Source organism: Octopus sinensis, unplaced genomic scaffold (assembly GCF_006345805.1).
Source record: "Octopus sinensis unplaced genomic scaffold, ASM634580v1 Contig13056, whole genome shotgun sequence".
NCBI classification, from domain to species: domain Eukaryota; kingdom Metazoa; phylum Mollusca; class Cephalopoda; order Octopoda; family Octopodidae; genus Octopus; species Octopus sinensis.
The window spans coordinates 71309-94861 of NW_021832839.1; the positions used below are offsets into that span (position 1 = coordinate 71309).

The 23553-nt window shown below is 35.8% G+C and overlaps 1 protein-coding gene and 2 pseudogenes across 1 annotated transcript; 2 read left to right on the forward strand and 1 right to left on the reverse strand.

Moving 5' to 3' along the window:
- The first annotated feature begins 2459 nt into the window (after positions 1 to 2459).
- On the forward strand, positions 2460 to 3527 carry LOC115229561 (annotated as a pseudogene).
- A 10100-nt stretch (positions 3528 to 13627) lies between these two features.
- Positions 13628 to 13746, forward strand: LOC115229564 (annotated as a pseudogene).
- Positions 13747 to 20313: 6567 nt separating this feature from the next.
- On the reverse strand, positions 20314 to 21413 carry LOC115229562 (solute carrier family 25 member 51-like). The gene is made up of 2 exons (XM_029799895.1): positions 21170 to 21413; positions 20314 to 20695 (listed from the first exon to the last, which is right to left on the reverse strand). The coding sequence occupies exons 1-2, from the start codon at positions 21382 to 21384 to the stop codon at positions 20314 to 20316; spliced, it is 597 nt and encodes a 198-aa protein (XP_029655755.1). The 5' UTR covers positions 21385 to 21413.
- Positions 21414 to 23553: the final 2140 nt, after the last annotated feature.

A 23553-nucleotide genomic window follows, 5' to 3' on the forward strand; every position in this document is an offset into this window, starting at 1 on the left:
GAATCCCCCAACACGAAGGCCTTTCTCCTCCTCCACGCCCATTTGACTCGACATTGCTTTTCCTGCGTGGATTACGTGACGGATTGCAGGACAGTGGTCGATCAGACTATTCGAATTCTACAAGCTCTTATTGACTGGTCTGTCCACGAGGGGTACGTTCTAACCACCCTTCGTTCTATTCTTCTTATTCAGTTGATTGTCCAAGCACTGGTGCCATACGAGAGGAGTATTCTGAGTATTCCCAACATTGATCATTCGAATGTCGCCTTTTTCATGTTTGTCATTCCATTCATTACTTCTAGGCAGTGTTTCAAAGGAAGAACTGAACTGCCTATTCTGTTTGAGTGTTTAAAGACAGACCGACATCATTTTGTCGAGTTGGTGGGCAATTGTTTGTCTCAAAGCAAATGTGTCAAGGCAATCGAGTTCATCGAGCGCCTCCCAATTGTGGAGACAATCATACGAGTGAATAACACTCCACTGATGGAGGGAGGAGTGTCTGTTGTACATGGAGACGAGTGTGTTCTCCGTGTTAAACTTTATAACATTAACCGACTTGTATTTTCTGTCATATTGACTGTAGGTTCCTGGGTTGGAGATGTTTAGTCCTCGCATCGGTAAGCCAAAGAGTGGTGGCTGGTTTCTTTTATTAGTGGATGGAACGAGGGGGACTGTTCTCGGTGTTAAACGGGAGAGGTATGTCAGTGAAACAGCCTCGGTTATGTTTACTGTCAAGAATAAGCATTCTGTCTTGTACGTATTGAGTGATACTTTTGTGGGGATTGACCAGCAGTATGATATATTCGTGGAGTATCACTAGTTGTGACTTATCATTTATATTACATTTACTTGCTTTCTTTGTATTTAGAGCTGGCCTTAGCATTATATCTGAGAATTTAGGTTTGCCACTTGGAAAACTGGTAGACTATTTTGCTCAAATTGTATTAAAATTCACCAAAATCCAATTTTAATGAGATATTTTCACCAAAAATCTAAAAACTTTCTTTTAAAATAAATGTTTATAAATGTTGCTACACTATTGACACGCCTTTTTAACTTTCAGCCTCCCAAAGGATAAAAAAGCAATTAAGTTGAATTTCAATTTCTGAAACGAGTGGTGTCATAGGTTTCTTTCTGAGATCGGAGCAAGGATTTTTACCAAGAGTTATGATCTTCGTAAAATCAAAGCGTTGTCCCAAAAAATTCAGTTACAATTCTTTGGAGTAATTCAAGCTTATCTTTTCGCAAACTCTATCTTTAATACTTATATTATTCATATTAATTAGTTAATAAGTTCCAAAAAATATTTAAATGGTATTAAAAACAATAAAAAGAATTTATTTACAAGTATGATTTGTATTTAAATTACTAATTGCCACGGTGTGAACAAAATGTTGCTGCACTTGGTTCGCAGTCAGAGGAAATTGTTCACATATGCAAAATTGTTAACGTCGTGGACCAATTGCGTAACATTATAACTATAAATCCAAAAGAATGCCCATTTCTCTGAGAAGACCTGGCAGTCTATAGAAGAATTTTGGGAACACAGACTTCCCTCCAACCAGGAAAGCACAACTCAAGTAAGTTCTGCCAATGGAGTTATCCTAGTGCCCAAAAGCAGAGAAATATTATATTCTGTCAATGTTTCCCTATCCGAGTGGATCCCTCCACATGGGTCACGCCCGTACTTATATAGTCGCCGATGTGTTGGCTCGGGTTTATCGACTGAGAAAATATCGAGTTTATTATTATTAAAAATATAAAGGTGATATTCCCTATTGGGTGGGACGCCTTTGGACTCCCAGCAGAAAATGCAGCAAGGGAGAGAGGAGTGGATGCTGGTGACTGGACTGTCAGGTTTAGCCACATTTCATTCTTGATAGAAATATTGCAGAAATGCGTTCAGAAATGGTGAAACTAAAATTGAGTTTTGACTGGGAAAAAGTCATTTCTGACTCATAAGTTAGGAAATATCAACATGCAGTCCTTCCTACTATAAATGGACTCAATATATATTCCTTAAAATGTTTTACAGCGGACTTGTCTATCGGAAACAAGTCACTTGTTAATGAATTTGATTTTAGGCGTTTGTTAATTGGGATCCTGTGGATGAAACAGTCCTGGCTGATGAACAGGTATCAGAAGATGGGACTTCCTGGCGGTCGGGAGCCCCTGTAGAGCAAAGACCCCTCTGTCAGTGGTTCATTCGGACAACCAACTTTGCGGAGGTGTCCTTAGCCTATGAATTGGACAGAGTCTGTATAGAGGATTGACACAAGTTGATAAGACATTTTGGAAAGATGTCATTTCTCTCCAACAACATTGGATTGGGAGTGGACTGACAGTTGATTTCGATTTGAGTCCTCTGTCCGAAAAGTGCCAGTTGGTAGTTCACCAACAGTGTCCTGTGTCCCATCTAGAAATCGTTTAATGTTTTGTAATTTGGGTAGAATTCGGAAATGGTGAATATCCCGGAGAATGTCGAAGCCTCTCACCCACTTTTGGCTAAAAAAATCCCCGTGTTTTCCCGTAAATTACCAAAGGGGGTGACTGCCAGATTAGGTCAGTCCAAATATTTATTTTATATGCAGGGACTTCATCAAACAGCCTCAAAGATAAAGATTTTGCAGATTTCAATAAACTAGAATGTGTTGAGTGGATAGGGGAGGTATAACACGTGGGTTATCCTCCAGCTGCCTTTCGAAGGCCACCGACTGCGAGACTGGCTCATCTCCCGACAACGTCACTGGGGGACTCCTATCCCATTGTTCATTGCAATGTGTGTGGTGTAGTCCCCGTGCCGTGTTCTGACCTGCCTGTCCTTCTGCCCGACAAAGGAAGGAGTTTGGAGACGTCGTGTCCAAAGTAGTCAAATGGACTAATTTAGGTGTGGTGGGGCAGCGAGGAGAGAGGGGGACACTATGGACACTTTTGTGGACTCTTCTTGGTATTTCTGGCGGTATTTGGACAACGCCAATGACCGGGCAATGTTCGATTCGACAGTCGTGAACAGAAACATGCCAGTTGATGTGTATGTTGGAGGAAAAGAACATGGTTTTCATAATCTCTAATGGACAGCTGTGCTACATTTGCTCTATGCACGATTTTTTGCACATTTTTTGAATGATTGTGGTCTGACTGAACACAGAGAGCCATTTGCCAAACTTTTGACTCAGGGAATGGTCATGGGGAAGACTTTTAAGCTGAATGGGGAGTATATTCGGAAGGAAGACGTTTTAAGTGACCCCAAAACCGGGGAATATAAATTCAAAGGCAAAAAAGTGGATGTTTCGTGGGAGAAAATGTCAAAGTCCAAGCACAACGGAGTGAGTCCAATGGTGAGGAGTTGTCATCACGATTAGCAATACGTCCACAAATATGGCGTGGATTCTACCAGACTGTGTATTTTGTCGGGGTCTTCTCCACAGTCACACCGTCATTGGGACGAGGATGATTTCCGAGGAGTACTCAACTTTCAGAGAAGACTTTGGAATTTGATTCACAACTTTAAACAATCTCAAAAAACGAGTCAGGAAACGTGTGAGGAGAACGGTCAACATATTCGTTCTGTCAGGAATCGATTCGTCAGTGAGGCACGTGACTGGTTTGTGGACTGTTAAGGTGTCGTATCACTACATGGGGACATTTATGATCAGCGTTGGCATAGCAAGAATGCATAAATTTGTCACATTTATGAAGGTTTGTGCTGCCCGGATGTCGTAGAGTTTGAGTACTGCAGAGCTTTGTAGTGCCCAAGGAGAGAAGGCTTTGAGAGATTTGGTTGTGCTGATGTGTCCAGTGGCTCCCATGTTTGCATCAGAGTTGTGGGCTACTTTGACTGAGGTGCTGGTTTTTAGGCAGTTTAGGGGTCAAAATCGGTTTTTTTGGAATCATTTCCAGAGGTGGACGACGACTATAATTTGCCTTTGAAGCTTTTGGTGTGTCTGGTTATTTATTTCAAGGTCAACGGGAAGATTAGAAACAGGATTATGCTGCCCCACTCCAAGCTCAAGTCACTCACGGTTACGGAGGCTACTTCATTTTTCAATTTGGAAGGAGTCACGACATCTTCAGAGTTGAGTTGTGATTACAATTATTGTTATTATTTGAATGTCAATATTGAATAAATTTTTCAAGATTATAAATAAGATTATAATGAGTATTTCGTGATTCGCGTTGTTAATTTTAGGAATACTCCTTATATTTTCTAAGATATAACATCCGCCTGGAATCTGTCATTTGAACTATATTTATTTCAAAATAATTTTAATACCTCGGAAAATTTAAAAATTTCAGTCTTTTAATTTGCTGAATAATTGGGAGTTTCATATGGAAATAGAATTCACTACACTTTTTACCAAGTTTTGTATTCCCCAGTGACATTTTTGGCGAATAGAATTTGTCAGTCTTCATCTTATTTTATTGTTCAATCAGATAGCTAATTTTTGTTTAGGTTATTGGATAAATACTTTAGTTAAGTGTAGTAATATACCGATCATCAATAGTTATAAATTGATTCGCTTTTTTCATATGTTTATATTTTTCGATTTAAATGTATTTGTTACTGGTTGGGGCAGTAGTACAAGATTTTAGTATTTACTATCATTTTCAAGTTACCTAAGGATAGAAATTATAAATATATAACATCATTTTCTTAAAATGAATTATTTGCCTTTATGCCAAGTGAGAAAGTTGCCACACTGGTCGCCAAAATAGAGACAAGACTATTAGCATGGTTTGAAAATGGAAATAAATTTGCTTACTTGGGATAGAAAAGAAACTAAGGCAAGGTTTCTAACAAGTGGATTGTTCTAAATACAAGTTCTTGTGAGGTTATAAAGTCCCAAAGACAACAGTCCTGCCCCATATCGTTAGGAACGGGCATCCACGACACCCGATCAAACAACATGCTTTTCCAAACTATTATAATTTTCCGAATAGTGAAAATAGATGATCTCAGATTAAACACGGTGAATAACAAACACGTAACCACAATTTGAAGATTATATAAATATGTTAAATACAATATATTTTTTACTTCAAATTAAATTTTTATAATTAAATATAACTTTCTGTTTTAAATAAAATCATTAAATTAAAACGTGCAGTTATTGTGTTTTCAGCTTATAACAAAAAATGGAAAAACTGCAAAAAAAGAGAATCAAAAATTCAAAATAGGATAACAATCTCCAAGTAAAAAGAAATTCAAATCGCAGTGATGATCTAGTATGCTGATTAAACCATTTTTCCAGAACAACTTTATCACAATGTGCAATGACTTCTACGCAGCTTCCAACAACAAAATGGAGAACAAAAACGACTGCAATTATGAAGGTCGTCACAATAAACTTATTAAAGATTCTAATGAGGAGATAATTGCCCGAATAATCCACAAAATCTACCCTTTGGCAGTAAAACTGTTCAAAATCGACACATTTTATGAGCACATGAACATAAACAACCTCAAATCCTTGCTGACCAGGTCCTCGGGGGTCAGGGATGCTCTCAAATCCTACCTATCCGCCATAATCTCGGTAAAATAACAAATAACACAAAAGCTAATGGAAAACTCGAAAAATAATGAGAATTTGGAAGTCTATTTAAAACATTGCTGGCAATTTTCTTGTTTTTTTGTAATTTTCAAAAAACTGCCTGATTTATTGCTTAAAGTGAGGATAATCGGTTTATTTTAGATTGTTGTTAACTTTTGGGGGACCATCGACGTGGAAGCCGTCAGAGTTCGAGCATTCTTGTTGGGACATCGCCTCGTCCGCCTCGGAAACCAAGACTTTTGTAAAAAAGCCTTAAAAGTATATAAAACACAAAAAAGTAGAAATTTACGGCATGTTATGTTCAAAACAGTAAATTTGTAAATGAACGTTCCCTTCCCTTCATCAATTTCATGATGAGGTCCCTCTGCGAGTTGTTTGCTCTCGATCACGTCCTTGCCTATCAGTATACATTCGTGTATGTCAGACAAATGGCAATCAGACTGCGGACTGCTACAATTGGCCACGACTCAGTTTATTGGTCGTTTTATTTGGTAGAAAGATCTTGAGGTTGTCCGTGGTTGGCAATTTGTGTGTTCTCTCCGTCTTTGGACTCGAGTTGTGTCTTGTTGGTGTTCGGCTAAAGTCTCGTCCAGTCAGGAAATGAAACTGTTAGTGCACCCATTAGTTCAGATCATAACTTGTACTATAAAGTAAGGTCAGTGTGATCTACCAGGCTGTTCAATTCTGTTCGTTATGTGCCACTGAGGTTACATTTGGTGGATTTACTGAATGAACTAAGCAGAGCGAGTGGGTTGTTTATTCCAACCCTCGGACTTGTTTTGGAGGTATTTCTTGTGTTGGATGTGAGGTGTTTGATTTGGTCGATTTTAATAAACGGCAATCAAGTTCGTCGGTCAAGAAATTTGATTTGTGTGGAATGATTCATTTTTCTGACCAACAAATGAAAGAAAAGGTGTTTTTGGAGTGTATTGCCGACTGCATTGAGATGGGGATTGTTGAGTCTCTTCACATCCACCAACAGTCCATGGGATTCCCCGAATTGGTTGTTCCTTTGACGATGAAGGTTATTTCGTGTTTTTACGGATTAGATTCGGAAATTTTTGAAGAGATGTCGTGTTCCCAACTATTTCCGTCGAATAAAAAGCTTGCTTGGGAAAATTGAGGAGAACTCGTCCTTTATTGCACACAGACGGACGTCTAAACCTCGATTTGATGTCAGGACTGTTTTTTATTTGTAGAGTGATAATACATTGGTCGAATTGAGTCCTTTTTCTACTTTTTATGAGCAATGGAAGAAGGAACGTGGCGATAAAGCTCACGATTTTGATGAAAAGAAATTGGTTTTCCATTATTTGTAATCAGCAGACTCGTTTTGAGAAGCAAGTCACGGGGAAGAGGAAAGTGGGTGGTAATACCTCTCTTTCTACAAGAAATAAGAAGGCTAGATTAGATGTTAAGTTGGAGTTGAATGATTCTGATATTTTGGTGAATGTTAAAGAATAATTTGCTGTTGCTTTTATTGAACTGCTTCTTTCGAATAGATAGTTGTATTTAACATGTGGGGTGATTTTATTTGGCTTTTTCTGTTTTCTGGTTTGAGAGGGAATAATAGTATGATTCATTCAAAAAAAATAAAGAGAATGATCAAACACTCTAGGTACAATGAATTTTTCATCATCGTTCTCGACCTTCTCGCTACCTTGACATTTCTAAAGACTCTCTGATCACAGAATGCCGTTTGTCCGTTATATGGATAAAATCAATGACGTGGCAGCAAACAACTCGGCATTGCTTTAAAATAGTCTGCTTTCATAAAGACTCACTCGTCGTTGAACACCAGAGATCTATCTGTCATATGGGTCTCACGATTAATGAGAACCCGAGTTATTTATATCTCAAAATAAAGGAAAAAACCATAACATTCCTCTGTTTCTAAGATATGAATCTGGACCCGAAAATCTTTATTTTTTCCTATCCCACAGTTCTCTTTCCCAGGCTTCTGTTTGGTCTGGCACTACTCTAAGCAGTACTAGAATATTGGCTCAAAGTGAAAAAAATTGCCGTTACTCGCCGCACTTGAACGGGAAGAGCGAGACGCCGTCCGGCCTCTTGCCATCGCCCCTGTTAAGGCCAGAGGGCTCCAGCTGGCACGGGATGCCGGTTGCCTCGAGCAGACGCTTTATTATGGAATTAAGCTGTCCGTGCCTGGGGAACCTCCCAGGGCATTTGGGGCAGGAGAGCGGGTGTAGACCTTTGCTTTTCTAAAACAAAAATCTCCAATGTCCACTTCAATTCATAGAACTAAAAAACGACGAAGAACTGAAAATAAAATTTAAAAATGAAAACCTGACACAATTCTGGGGATAAAAATCTATAAAAATGAAATTCTCGAAATTATGGGAAAAAATGATGCCAATAATATTATGTTTTCCTACGTCATACTGCGTAGAGAGAGGATTCAGCACTCTGAATAGTATGCTCGGAAAAAAAAGAAACAAACTAAATATAGAAGAAAGAGGCGACATTAGAATTACACTTACGAAAAGAAGTACAAATTTTAAAAAACTTGTCAATCTTCATCAACCACAAGGATCTCATTAAAACTCTTATTTTTTAAATAAAAATTTTTACTAATGAAATAAGGGGGCGATATAAAAATTGGAGGGGCGAAAAAAAATCCAAGGGGGCGATACAAAAATAAAGGTTGAGAACCACTGAGTTAGTTAATGGATAATAGCAAATGCAACAAGTGATTGGCTTTGGAAAAGGAAATGTTTATCCAAGAAGTGAAGCACTGTATTCTTTATTCCAAAATACCAACTTGTTTTTTAACTAAGGGAAAATTATATAACCACTTTATGAGAACAAAAAAACTTGGTGGTTATTTCCCGTTATTTTCTCTGGTAAAAACCATATTATTCTCAAACAGATAACAAGTGAATTAATTAGTTTTAAATTGACTGCCTTTAATTAGCCATTAAGTTGTTTTAGAATTATATAAACTATAATTCGATTAGTGCCGCCCATGTAAGATCATTGAAAACTAGTTTTCCAACTATCTCATGTTTGGTGTGAGCGTTTCATCGTCCTTTACTGTTATTTTCATTGGGTCATTTTAGATAATTATTTATTTTACTTTGATTCTTTGTTTAACATTCAGCTATCAGAATAGATTTAAGATTTGTGAAATGTGTTTAAACATTTTCTCATCTAAAATTTAAAGCGAAATTTCATGAGTTATTATTTTTTTCTGGCATGATTATCTACTAAACCAATCAAGGATTTAATCAAGTTTAAATAAAAAATGATGAAATGAGTGGACAATCGTATTCAAGGAGTATTAAATAGTGGTGGGAGGATACCACAATGTCATGGGTCAGTCAGCCTGTCTTTATCAAGTAAACGATAACTTTGCTCAGAATTCGTTCAATAAAAAGATAGCCAGGCACTCTTTTTAATGTGAGCAAATAAAATCAATGTGGCCAATTTCTCGTTAAAGAGTCCGTTCATTTAAAGAATCTCCTTCCCCGTGACTATTATTGTTTTTCAGCCTTGCGATATTCGACATTTCTGAATAATTTGACTTGTTTAAGTGTCTCAAAGTGAAGGTTAAAAACAATCTCAGCCTTAAATCTGCTTTGGAGGATATCGAGAGCCTTGTCGTTGAGTGACTGTCTATCTGTAGAGAGGTAGTTAATCATTTAGGAACCTTGATTTGCAGCTGTGTTCTTACGTGGCGTAATTCTATGTGCTGTTTAACCCGTCAAAACTCCGTTGACAACTCTAGAAGTTGATGTTGGTGACTATACTCCCAATGTTCCCCACGTTGGTTACAAAGATGAGGACCTCGATTAAAAAATCAATGACCACAAAAAATGTTCAAAATTAGTGACAGGTCAAGGGACTTGTCCAATATTAGTCAAAATGAGAGTAAAGGTGTATATATATCAACTGGCTCACACATACCCATCGGGCAGAATAAAATCCAATCGAATTGCTCACTGAGAAGTACACACAGGCATTTCAGTAGATAATTATCAAAATGTAAGAGACCAGTCTAACCAAGAAACTTAGTTTTGTTCTCCACCACTTAAAGTATTTGACATGTATTTATAGAATTCTCTTTCCTTGCATCTCGGGAAAGTAGTCGTCGGACAGTCCTCCATAAAAGTAGTGGACGGGGATCATTGAGATGATTTCAAATTTAAACTGGAATGTCGCCCTGTACTTTATTCCCAACTTTTTAGGTCAGTTGACTTCATCACGAAGAGACGGACTTGCAATCACTTTGCAAATAAAGGAAGTCGTGGATAGATGGAAAAGATTATTTAATTAATAAATATTTACTTATTTAAATTTGTCGTTAAAAGAATTAAATCAATTATTCATATTTAAAGATTTGTTACATATCAGTAATTTAGGTTTGTTGTGCCGAAATTAATTTCAGGTTCTTACATATTCGATTGGAGCAAAAAGATCATTAAAAGTGATCTTTCAAAGTGATCTTTTATCAAATGCTCAGACTAATTGTAAGTTCATTTTGCTGATATGATTCCTCATGATTTGTAAAAACCATTTCTATTTTTCCTAACTTTTCGTGTAATTGATTGAAAACATTTGGGACAAAGATAAGTGACAAGATTACGAACATGACTCCCCATTAAACTTAATTTATATTGCAATAATAAAGTTATTAAATGCGAATTCTTGACATAGTTCCTGATTAAGCCATTTGATTTTTTAAAATATCAGTTCAAAAGTATTAAAAATAAATATTAACACAAGACTCTTTTTAGCAGCCTGGGCAACCCACATATTGTCGTTATCAACGCCAATGGCTGAAGAGTTTGCTATGGCCGTTGTGGGTTCGAATCCCAATGAGGCCACTTTCTAGGTGGGGTCAATTCTGGCTAACGTTTCCTTACCCGTGAGTTGACGAGTCTTTGTGGGATGACACAGTTGTTGAGTGGAGATCTCCAACCTTTCCAGACCTTAGCGTGGAGTTTGGGTTCACCAAGTCAGTTGGAACTTTCGGAAGTTTCAATTTGATTTCTAAAAGTTCAGGGGGCACTTAATACCCACCGAAAAAGGACTTCTAGAACTCTGACCCAGGGAATATCGTCTTCTCAAGTCGATCACTTTCTGCAGGATCAAACTTTTTCGGAGGATCTTGGTCGCTTGCAAAGTGTATCGGGGATTATAATTAACTGGTTTACCCTTTGGTCAACTTAATAAATAACGTGGTTGAAGTATTGGAATAACTCAGAATGATTATTATCATATTTGAAGGATAGGAATTTCTTTCAATAGTCAACAGAAACATCGGAGTGTAAAATATCGAAGGTCTGCATTAAAGTGGATACCCCAATAAGCACCTCGATTGTTACTCGAGATTGTGGTCCACGAAAAGGATATTACGGAGATCGTTATCGTGGAGGTGAAATCACGTGACTAGACTGTTTGCAGACAGTAAAAGGAGGAAGCGAGCTAGGGCTGATTCACTAAAGTCCATGTCATTTTGTGTGTGATGACATGGGATGGACTGATCACTAAATACCACATTGGGTGTAGATAAGTCGTTACAGGCATATTGGCAGTCAGCTGTACTTAAGATAACTCTGGAGAGTATTTCGTTTGATGCTGTTCTTTCCTGACATTTAGTCGGCGATAGGCGCTGGATCGCATCTTCTCGGAAGTTTTAAAATCCCGAGAAGAGGAGGAAATTGGTGTAGTTCGTTTGATCTCTACCGGATACCTCTTGAATGGCAAATCCGTCCGGATCGGGATTTTTGGATCTCAAAGGATTTTTGGATCTGCTTGTTGATGCGAGAAAGTTGTCGATTCTAAGTACGTGACTTTCTCTCTTGCAAATTATGTACGGGTAGATTCTCCATTCACCCAGGTTAGACTTCGCTCTTTTCAAACACCTTAATGTTGGGTGTATTTACGAATCGTATTTGAAATATAGTACATTTAATGAATAATCTGCAGGTACAAACTCGGAGAGGAAATAACGAATCATTTTCCAACATGGATGAGTGTGCCCATCGAAGAGATTGGCTTTGCCTGGAAAAAGAAGAGAATCAACTGAGAAAAGAAGCATTAATTAAAAATTAAACATTACTCGTTGTTCTGTTCAATAAATCAGATATTTCAAGTCGATCTAATAATATTTTGTTTGAAAATCTAAATAAAAGTAATTTTGAAGTGATCAAAAAACTAGAAGAAATTTTTATGGAGTACGGCCCATGTAAATATTTGCAATCGGAGAACGGCACAGAGTTCAAGAACATTTATATTACGTAAAAAAACATATAGAGAAAAAAATATACTTCCTACCTTCAATTGATGTCACAATTATCGAAGAATGTCCGCCTAAAAAACATCCAGTTATTGAAACCCCACAATAAATGTCAGTTGATGGTATGTTTAAACGTTTATTTAACTTTTTAGGGGAGCAGATAGAGATAAGTACAGCAGAGAAAAAAAATCAACAAATTGTGATCATCTTCTCATTTATAGACATTATTCCTTGCTACCTATTTTCTTTTGTGAATTCTGTCTTTTTCCATCTGCTGAATATTTCGAAATGATTGAATTTTATTTTGCCCTCAAAGTTTGAACTGCATCTGGTCTTGTCGTCCCGAGGAAATTCTGATCAAACAATAGTACAGTGCTGGTGGAAAAAAACCGGTTTTGCAGTTACTAAGTTTTTTTGGCAGATAGCATTCAATTTTCCAACTGAATTGAACTCTTTGGAGTTTATTAGATTTATAATTTTTTTTGTTTATAAAAAATTTCATTAATCGTTTAAAATTTTGAAGATTTAAATTTTTGCGTGTGAATAAAAAACCGATTTGATTTATTGAATGATATTTTATTTGTTGAATTTTAAGTTTTATAAGCAAATGTTAAATGCAATAATTAAAGGAAAGATCCTTGCTCTTTTTGAGTTAAATTGGACGATAAAAGATATCGCAAAACATCTAAATACTTTAAAATCGACAATCAGAGATTTTTTCCGAAAATTCAAAAAATATGGAATTGCTGATAGGATTTCTGATTCCGGACGTCATAGAAAGCTTCAGAAAACAGACATTGAAATCCTATTACATCGATCCAAAAAAATCTTCTACCACGTTGAGAAATGAAATAAAACATTTAACTGGTAAGAGTGTCTGTAGAAAGACAATTGGAACTTATTTAAATTCAAATTTTCTCTTCGGAAGAGTATGTCAACGTAAACCGTTGCTTTCGAAGAAAAACATAATAAAAAGATGTGAATTGTCAAAAATTTTTATTCGGATGAACAATGACGCATGGAAAACTATTATTTTCTCTGATGAAGCATCTTTTCAGATTTTTATAAACAAAAAAATTATAAATTTAATAAACTCCAAAGAGTTCAATTCAGTTGGAAAATTGAATGCTATCTGCCAAAAAAACTTAGTAACTGCAAAACCGGTTTTTTTTCCACCAGCACTGTATTTCCAATGATATTCGAACGCTTTAAAGATTATTTTCATCATCTTTGGCTAAATCATTAATCTAAATTTAATAATCTTCTAATTTTATGCATCCGTTGTTTGCAAACAATCGAAGTTATCATTAGTTAGTTAATAGCACTTCCGATTGTCATAAGCACATAAGTGTCTCATGCCGTACTCTCAACTATCATTCCGGTCAGTCTTTTCTAACCGGCCTTGTTACTCGCGCGTAGAACAAGCTATCATTTCGATTCGCGAAATCTTTCTATAAAAAGGCTATTTAAAAAAGCTACTAATTCCTTAAATGTCGGAGTCTTAATTTCAGACTCAGAACGTTATATGACATGTGGATATCTATTTCATTAATTGTAGCTGGGAATTCGTTAAGAATCTTTTATCAAAATCTTGAAAAATTTTAAATAATAGGTACTATTTTCACTGTTTCATGAAAAATAAATTAATTTTAGCTCATTAGATAAAGAGTCGCATTTTCTAATTTTATTTGATTTCCACATGCTGTAAATTTTGAAATGATGAATCGAAATTTCAGCTAAAAAATGATTTCTTGTTAATTGAACAGGAACAAATCAAATTTATTTTTATTCTGTTTAAATAAATGTGTCATTATCGCACGATCATGCTTAGTCGTAAATACCCGTTCCCATCCGAACACGGCAGTTAAGCGATTACAGGCTGTTCTAGTACTTGGCTGGGTGACCGCCTGGGAACAAACAGTGTCGTACAATTTTTCTATTAAATTAAATATGTATTTTTTCGAATATAGATGTATAGTATGAAGAACATTTATAAATAATTTTATATCATTTGGTGGCTCTTTAAGTCTTGACTCAATTTTATTATTTTTTTACCATTATTTGTTTTTATATATGATTTTTGTAAAATTATGTAAAATTTTACATATTCAGTCGTAAATCTTGCATATACGATATAGAATGTATTACAAGCTTCGTATAAAAATGACTCTTTCAGAGGACCACGTAAGAAATCGAAAATCGTAAAATACTGGGACTTCTGATTGATATTCATAGCCGCAGAGATTGGCGGTATTCTTTGAACGTTGGCAATTCATATATTTTATTCAATAAAGAATGACAAATTGTCCAATTTCGATAAAATGTATTTAAGGGCTTATATTGGGACTCTCCAAAAAGCAAATTATTTTATGGCGTGGTTTCAAGACACTACTTTTCATGGTTTAAAATGAGTTTACATTGCGTTTCACAACGCTTGCTAACAAAGAATTGTTCTGGAAAATCTCACAAAAATCAAATAAATTGTCTAAAAACTAGAAATAGGCAATTTCTTAAATAAATGTAGCAAGACAGTCTATATATTAGCACATTTAATGCCAAATCAAATATTTCACATCACAAATCACAAAAATGATCGTCCACAACACTCCCATCCACACTAAACATATTTCTCAACACAATAATTTCCGACTAAAAATAAACAAAGCCAAATAACCATCAAAGCACGATTTTCCGCCACAAGCTTCTCATTCTCGCTTTGCTGCCTCTGAATAACCTCCGCCTGCGACTCAATCATGCAATTACTGTGGACCAAACTATCCTTCAAAACCTTAAGACTCAAAACCAGTCGAAACCTCCACGAAATCCTCACTTCTTCCGCTTTTTGAGGGAGAAATCGACTATTTTATTAACAAAACTAAACTCGATCCTTCAATGACGAATTTGCCCTCACAAATTCACAATTTTGGAAGAACTGATCTTTCTGGCTAATCTGGGCACTCATCAGCAAAATGATCTCGTCTTTGGAGGTCACAGAAGCACGAAGAGACCTGATTTCGTCCACAGCTTGTTCGCCTTGTGGGGAAATATTCCAAAACATACATTTATGTGTGAGACTAATCCTCTGTTGTTCTAATTTTTGCAAATCTAAGGCGTGGGTCATTTGTTTGTGTTGTATTTGTTCAATCAGGCGGTCGACTTTGATCTTGAGGTTTTTGGAAATGACTGCTTGGTCCTCGAATTGGCTGTTTCTCAGTTCGAGATCTGCACATTTGATTTGCGAGTTTTTCAGACTGTCGAGAAGAATTTTGTTCTCATTTTCGAGGGATTTTGTTGTGCTTTCGTGCTGAAGCTGCACGTGAATAAACACAAAATACCAAAACGTTGGCGAATTTGAAGGATTCGAGTTCCCTGTCTCTTTGGAACATGATTTTTTCATCTTGGTGGTTTTTTGAAATTTTTTCGACTGTTTTTCGTTCGTCTCTCTAAAAAGATAATATTTATAATAAATGATACAAGTATATTTTCAAGTTCGTGTTTTTTCTCTAATAGTGACTTGAGTTGGGATTCCTGCTGTTGTTGTGTGAACTACAAATTAGACGAAAGAGCTTTTTGTACTCTGCGGTGCTGGAGTTCTTCGATAATTTCAGTTATTTTTGATTTTAGGTTATTATAAGTATGATTTAAATTTTCTTCTCCCATGGGTGAGCGAAATAAACACAAACAACATAAACTGTTTATTTTCGCGCAAAATTTATTTCATAAAATTAAATTTAAATTAATATTAGAATAAACACTTTTAAATTAAACAATAATTATTGATTCTTATGAGATTTTAATAGTAAAATTTACTAATATTCCCCAATACTCAATTTTGTGTATACAATTTTGTATTCAATGCCAATTCACTAGGAGGAATAAATGCTGTTGTGAGACAATCCTCGTGGCTTTTCCGACTCGTCTTTTAAACGCCCGATATTTAAGTAGAAGAGTTGGTTACTGTGTATCAATTTTTTCAGATTTATTGGAGGTGATTGTGTATAACTTCAAGAATCTAAGTAGGTCTACAAAGCTCTGTCATTTCAGAGATATTGAGATAATAACAGAATATGCCAACATCGACCCTGACAACAGTTTATTAATTACATTAAAAAATTATGTTTTTTTAAATTTTTTTATAATATAAAAGTAAATATTTCTTAATTTGGTAATAATAATTTTTCCATGCTATATCGGAACTGGCCTAATTTATAACGCACATATACTTCCTTTTAAAAATGTTTTCTTCATTTTTAGGACTATTCCTAGCTTATTTCTTTACATTTGGTTTATTCATAATAAATTAATATTTATTAGAATTATTAAAAAACCCAATAAATAGACTATCAATTCCACTGATTAATAACGACGTGGATTTGCTGTCCATCTTTCCATGTTCCAAGGCACAACTATTTTATACCTTCCCCTGGGACAAAAAGGAGACAGTCCTTATCATCAGAGCTGTCGAGGCAGTCAGGGACGGCTGGTATTTGTTCAGGACCCTCAAGACCAGGACTCCGTATTACATTGGGACACCAAAGAGCGTCCCTGGATCGGCAGGAAATGGAATTTACATTCATAAGAGAAAATATGGATTGGAGGAAATTGTGGTTTTTAAACATTTTAATGAGACAAATGTACTGAATCAATGCATTCGCATGACTGTAGAATTAAAGTGCCTCGAACTTATTAAAAATGATTTTTTATGATGAAATAATGAAATGTGATATTACATAAATGTGTGATTGCATTTTATTCTTTAAAATTATTTCTAAACTTATACTTTCATAAAATTTGGAATCGTGACATCTATTGATTTCAAGAAAATATCTTTAGTTCAAATTAATTTAAAAATTCGATTATATTTATGAACTGAATGAACTTTATAAATTTTTGTTTTTTTTAAAAATCAATGCACGGCATGTCAATGTTCAATTAACAACTCAATAATGATTTAAAGGTTTCTTCTTTCATTCAACTTCGTTCTTTGACCAAGTGGAATTCATAATTGAAAATATTCTTTTTACAGGACCAGTAGTGCCAGGTAAGCAAAAAACATATTCGATAATTTTAACAACTTTAATGACTCAGAAATAAGCATACGGACACAATTTTAGAATATCTTAATTTTAAATACAAAATTGAAATTTATAGATGAATCGGTTAAAAAATGCTTAAAAAGTGTCTGCATTCAATATTCGGTAATTGATAAATATAGACCAACATTAACGTTGTATGTGGTTGTATGTTCAATTGTGATTATTTCCCAAGACAACAAAGTAGGTCAATTTATTAATATGTATCTCTGTTAACAATACGAAATCAAAAACGCTCAAGGCACATTCCGTAAAATCTGCAGTAGGTAGTGAATTTTTCGAGATGGATGCTCCCCGAAATACCAATATCCAGAACAAAAAAATATTTTTATGAAAGACAAAAAACAATAACCTTAATTGCGGTTGAGATCATTTATCAAAAATTATTAAATAAAAAAATGGTAAATATTAATTTTGGAGCCAACCTGAAATGTTATTGTAAGCAATTTCATTAAAAAATTGAAAGTTGAAATGAAAGTTTTTTGTAGATCTTGAAACCATGAGGAACCTGCAAGGACGGCGAAGAAAGCTCAACAAGAAGACGTCAAAATTCTATCGAATTCTTAAACTTCGTACTGTGGAACTCGTCTAAAACGGCCCCTGAATATACCGAATATCTCGCTATACCAGCTTTATTCTTCAGTCCAAATTTTTTACAGTTTTTTCAATATAAATTTAACCTCTTTACGATTAAAAATTTAATTTACTGACTTGATATCGTAATTTACGTTAATATCGATAATGGGTCTGCTGATAATCGAAAATTCAATAAATATTTAATCATTAAGCAAAATTTAAGAAATATGTTTAAGATTAAAAAAAGGTATGGTAAAATAGTTAATTTGTCGAAATAAAACCTGAACTGTAAACATATAAAAAAATAAAATTTTAAAGAGAGTTCTGATATTAAAATGATAAGCCAATTAAATTTTTAAGATGTCTAGCAATCTCTAAACTTGAATAAAATTTTGATGATTGTTATAAGAGAGGTCGTTTAGGAATAAAAATAGATAAATAAGTTAAACAGTATATATGCCACCTTTATCACGTGTCGTGAATTGTTGAAAATTATTACTACGATGAATAGCTCTATGGATGTGGTTCCGTCAGGGTTCGATTTGGACAAGTTTCACTATATATGAAAAATGGTATATCAGATCGTAATTTTAATTAAAATTCCATTAAATTGTTTATTCTTGATTTATTTGTTAATTATAACGTGTGGTTAAATTTCTTTACTATCCCTTGATTCTTATTTTCTCGTGAGTCACCCAAGAAATTATTTTCATTGTTATGCTTATGGAAACAATTACAAGCATGTGTACCCCATGCAAATACTAAGATATAATTTCTCTCTTTGATTATGAAATTTCCTACTTTCTTTTTGAGTCGATATTTTCTACGCTAGATTGACCTTCTCTAAAGATCAAATTATGTTAATCATGATCTCTCACAAACAGAGGCCAAGATAACATAACAAGAAAGAGACAAGATTCTGCTAGCCATAAATTCACTTAACTGAGTTTCTTGCAATGTCATTATATAATAACATCTCATTAAATTTTTTTTTTTTTTGAGGAAGTTATATGTAATTGACAAATAGTTATTAACTAACTAAATTTCCGGCCTCGTAAATGGAAACACAGTTTCCACGTACTATGGCCAAGGAAATCCTTTCGAAAAGCCACTTGGACTCGCGTGGGTCTCCCCGTTTATGGGAGATCATGCGGCCAAGTAAAATGTTTTCAGAGTACAGTTGTATTGATGCATCTTACCTACGAAACTCCACTGCCAATTACCAACATAAATTGAAATATTTGTACCTGTAAACTATAAAATTTCTAACACTCATGTTTAGACCAGGCATTCTCAACCTTTTTTTGTTCATCGCCCCCTTAGATATTTTATCGCCCCCCTTTGAAATTTTATCGCCCCTTTGTCCATATACAATTTAAAAATTTTTGGGCATTGTCCCTTAATTGGTTGTTTTTTGTATATAACTCAAAAATCAAAATATAAAATAATAAATCAAATGTAAAAAATTGAATTTTTATTAAAAATTATTAGTGAGACTTTTGATATTGATGTTTACTCGCTAAATATTCTATGTCGGGTTTAAATCCCATTAAAACAGCTTTACTATCTACAATGACGCTTTCATCAATTTGTAATGAAAACTTACTTCGCTTCAGTCTTTCAATAAGGATTTCCTCTACATTGTCACCCATTTCATCAATACTTTGACGAATCACCTGAACGTGTTAGTTAATGATTAAGACGTTGTGCGCACCCACAACTACATATAAATAAATGTTAAATAACCATCATGTACTGGCTTTGTGAATAACGATTTGATCGTTTTCTTATTTTCAAAATTGTATTTTAAATTTTGAAAATATTCAATCGGCTTTGACATTTTATCCGGGTGCTTGCGTTTTAGATGATCCTGTAATCGTGATGGCTTCATCGCCTCATTTGAGAAAGAACATTGACAAATAAGACAATAAGGCTGTTTTGTATCTTCAGTACTTTGAATAAACCCATATTTTAAATATTCGTTTTGATAATGACGACTTTTCTTATTTGAGCGAAAAGACATCTTAGATACCAAACAAGAATGTAAAAACAGCGTGCTATTTTAAAATCGCCCCCTTGTAAAAAATTATCGCCCCCCTGTACAAAATTTTCGCCCCTAGGGGGGCGATTCGCCCCCGGTTGAGAACACCTGGTTTAGACTATCACTTTGAAAATTATAATTGTACCTGAAGAAATTTTCGTCTTCAAAAAACTTTGAAAATTAAAATACATACCCTTACTTTATAAATTGATAAATAAATGGGTTGATACTAAACTATAGATGCAGTCGTAAATAAAATCTTTCGATCTAAATAACATCTCCTGCTTACGCGGATGCATTTTCGACTAACAGAGAGTATATATATCTAGAGAGAGGCGTACGTTTATCTCGGTTCTGAACAGGAGCATTCTTTTGAAATTCATTGGTTGCAAAAGGAACTTCTCCTCAATCTCTCAGACTGGAATGATGAAGAAAACCCACCTGGGCATTATTACAAAATTTTAAAAGCATAAGTACTCTTAAAAAAATTCAAAATTTAATCTTCAATTGTATGAATGATCCGAATGCTAATTTATTTACTTCCACGGATTGGTCATTAAAGGAGATAATGATGCAAAGCATGGAAATCCTGACGCATATTTGAGGATAGCTGGAAACAAGATAAACAGTGTCACTCGTCGGCTTATTTTCAAATAATTAAATCTATCAGGACATGTTCTCGTGATTAAATAATGTGCCTCCGAGTTACCCGAATAGTCAACTAAAGTATGTAAGTGTCTTTATTCACGTAAAGTTAGTTAATTGACGGTTTGTGCTGAATTAGTGCTTTCATTGGAAAATTCGACTGCCAATAAAGGCATATGCAGTCCCCACCATTCCCCACGACAACATACCCCTCAACCCGTTGAGAAAACATCCCATTCCATGCACAGCCAACGCGTGCTTATTCCACACGTATATAAACGTGCTGAACGGCCCATAAAACCTGCCTCCCATAAACTTCTGTGTTCTGATCCGAACTAAATCGAACGGATAGAACAACACGCCCAAAATCCCCCCAACCAACACTCCGTAAAAAAGCCCACTGGGAACACTTTTCTGGACTGAGACACCACCACGGCCTGTGAACGTGAAGTAAATCACATTTCCGAGAGAATTTCTAGCTGCAATGCTGGTCCACCCACGGAAATACTCTTTCACACCAAATCGCCTACAATGAATTGATTTTATAAAATTTTTATTAAAAATATAATATTTATTTATGCAGTTTAAACTGGCTACCCTGATGGATTAGTAATTCAAAAAAAGCATTAGTGAGAGACCAGCCTAGAACAGCCCTAAAGGCATTAGTACTCACTCCACGGAAGAAGAGAGCCTTGGACATGTCTCTCTGCTGAATGATGATGCGATACACAGCGAAAATAGACAAGAAAGTGCCGTCTATTCTCTGCTGCATATTCACCCTCACCACATTGAACGGGTAGAAGACAGTGCTGATGAATCCCCCACAAAGAGCACCGTACCACAAACTCCTCCAAAGCGAGTACTCCTCCCCCATAAAGTGCTCTCGTGGTACAAAAAACATGACATTGGACAAACAGTTCCTTGCAGCAATGGCCGACCAGCCACGGTAAAACTCACTCAGTCCTGCACGCCGCCTAGCACATGCGCCAGCTGAGGATACCGAAGGACGAGGGCAGTGTGGAGGGTGTTCCTCAGCCGACTGTGGTTGGCCCGGTCTTGTAGGAGTACTTGGATTCGTTCGAACGGGCACAGAATCGACTCAATCAGTCCGGCCGATGAGGCTGCCAGTGCCTGATTGGCCATGTGGTGTCGTCCTTGGCTTAATTTGTCCAGTTTTTGTAGCAGGAGATTGTAGAATCCGAACATGAGGGTCATTGAGGTCGTTTTCTGGAGAAGAGGGGGCATTAGGCCTGGATTGTTGGTGTTTATGGCATACCTCTGTACAGGAGAGTGATTCCGTCTTCTTTCACGTTACGGAGGGCCTTGGAAATGGAATATCCGTGCATTTGTTGGCGGGCCACTACTTTGGCCACCGGGTAGGTCACGATTATGCTGAAGAAGGATGCCCCCATTCCGCAGAGAAAGTGCTGATGGATGTTGTCGGCTTTCTTTCGAGAGATGTCACTCATTGTGACAGAGAATACGTGATACCCACGTCACTATAATGTGACTCGATATTTATTATATTTATTAATGTATATTCAAATTTATTTCAACTATGAACTAAGTATAGCCATTTAATACCATTCTTGTTATAACTATGTAGATTTATTTACACATGTGTTTGAGGGGACTTTAATAAACAATTACCCGTTTTCTAAAAAATAAGAACAGTTTTGAACTGATTAGTTTCACTTTAAGTTGTTAAATTATTTAAATTAAATCACTAAAACCATAGTAATATTTCTGTAAACCAACCTTAATAAAAATGGAGGAACCTTCACTGCCAGCTCAATCAAAGAACCAAGACCAAAATGATTTGATTCCTGAGAGTCTCAAAGTATGGGCGAAAGTCAAATTAAATGATAGCTGTTGGGGTCACAGGATCAGCCATCAGGAAGACTGTCACGTTTAGAACTGCAATCCCTGCCTACGAGGGACTACATCAACGCAACTGTCGTCCCTATTTTGATTCACGGAATTACTGCTTTGTCAAGAGAAAGGTTGTGTCAGTTCTCATTTTAAAGACCGACCGACCCAATCGAGTTTTTATGTGCTTATTTAATGAAAAACAAACACAACTATTTATAACTTTTGCATCTACTAATAAACTAATTCTAACATATTCGTATTACATTTTTGCAATTCAAATAAAACCACACAACAACGGACTGTTTGTTTTATTTAACCCAAGAATCACCAACAGTTAATTAGGGTAATTAATTAATTAGGTGATTCCAACAATCCTCAAGATCTTTCTCGACTTTTCCCGATGTTGGACTCTGGACCCAACGCAAGTGCGGGACGGGCAGAGAGCAGTATTAATATTAATTATAATTCCAGTTAATTTAGACCTGATTACAGCCAAGTGAGTGCTTTTAGTGGGGTGTAGATTAACCTGCTATATATTAATGCCTTTAAAAATAACTTTCTATCGCGATATTCGACGGATTGAGACTGTCCTAATTTTAATATGTTGCCAAAAAGCCGCCATGTGGAATTCAGAATGTCCCTGGAAATATATGTTTGTAATTCTCCTTAGTTGGTTTCGATCAAATTGTCAAAACTGTTCATTTCAGCTTTGATGATTCCCAATTTGGATCCGTTATACGTGTTATAGATCCATAATTTTGTCTGTATTTAGCCTTCTTGGACGCCGAATAGTAAGAGTTTAATAATGGGTGACATCTTCAGATTCACCTAGCACTGATCCGACTTTTTATGGGTGCGCTTAGCTGTGTCAAATTTCGTGTATTCTGCTTTGTTATGATTGAGTGTCTGCTTGCGTACCTCTGTTTGACTTTTCAATCATTAATTAGTTCAAGATTGAAACTTAATTGTCTGTCATCCATAAGTTTTCGCAGTCGGTTGTGTGCCTTATACAAGTGGTTTGTTGGTTAAAATTGATAATTTGAAAAAGTTATTAATTCTATTGGTCAATAGTGGGAATGACAAAATAATCTCCGATTTTCGGATCCGCCAATCCCCCGTATAAGTAGCACACATATCGATGACCCAACTCCAACAACCTCGTCGCAAACTAGCAATAACAGGACTACACACCAACCACAGAAGATAAACTACCCTCCCTGCACATGCAGACCTTCAGACTATCCTCATTCTGCCTGATCAACTCAACCAGATAACTCGGAACCCCCTCATTGGGCATCTCACACTGCACTGCCCCAGGCAATGTCCCCTTGTAGAATTCATCCATTCTTCTCAAATCGAAAAAACACGGATTGGTGTTATTGAAGCGAGTTTTTCCACTCAACAAGTCAATCAAATCCTCTGGAGTGACCCGAGGACATCTCCCCGTGCCCAATTTGAGTGTCCTCGCCAACTAAACTAAGATTCAGCCCACTACAGTCTCCTGACAGGACG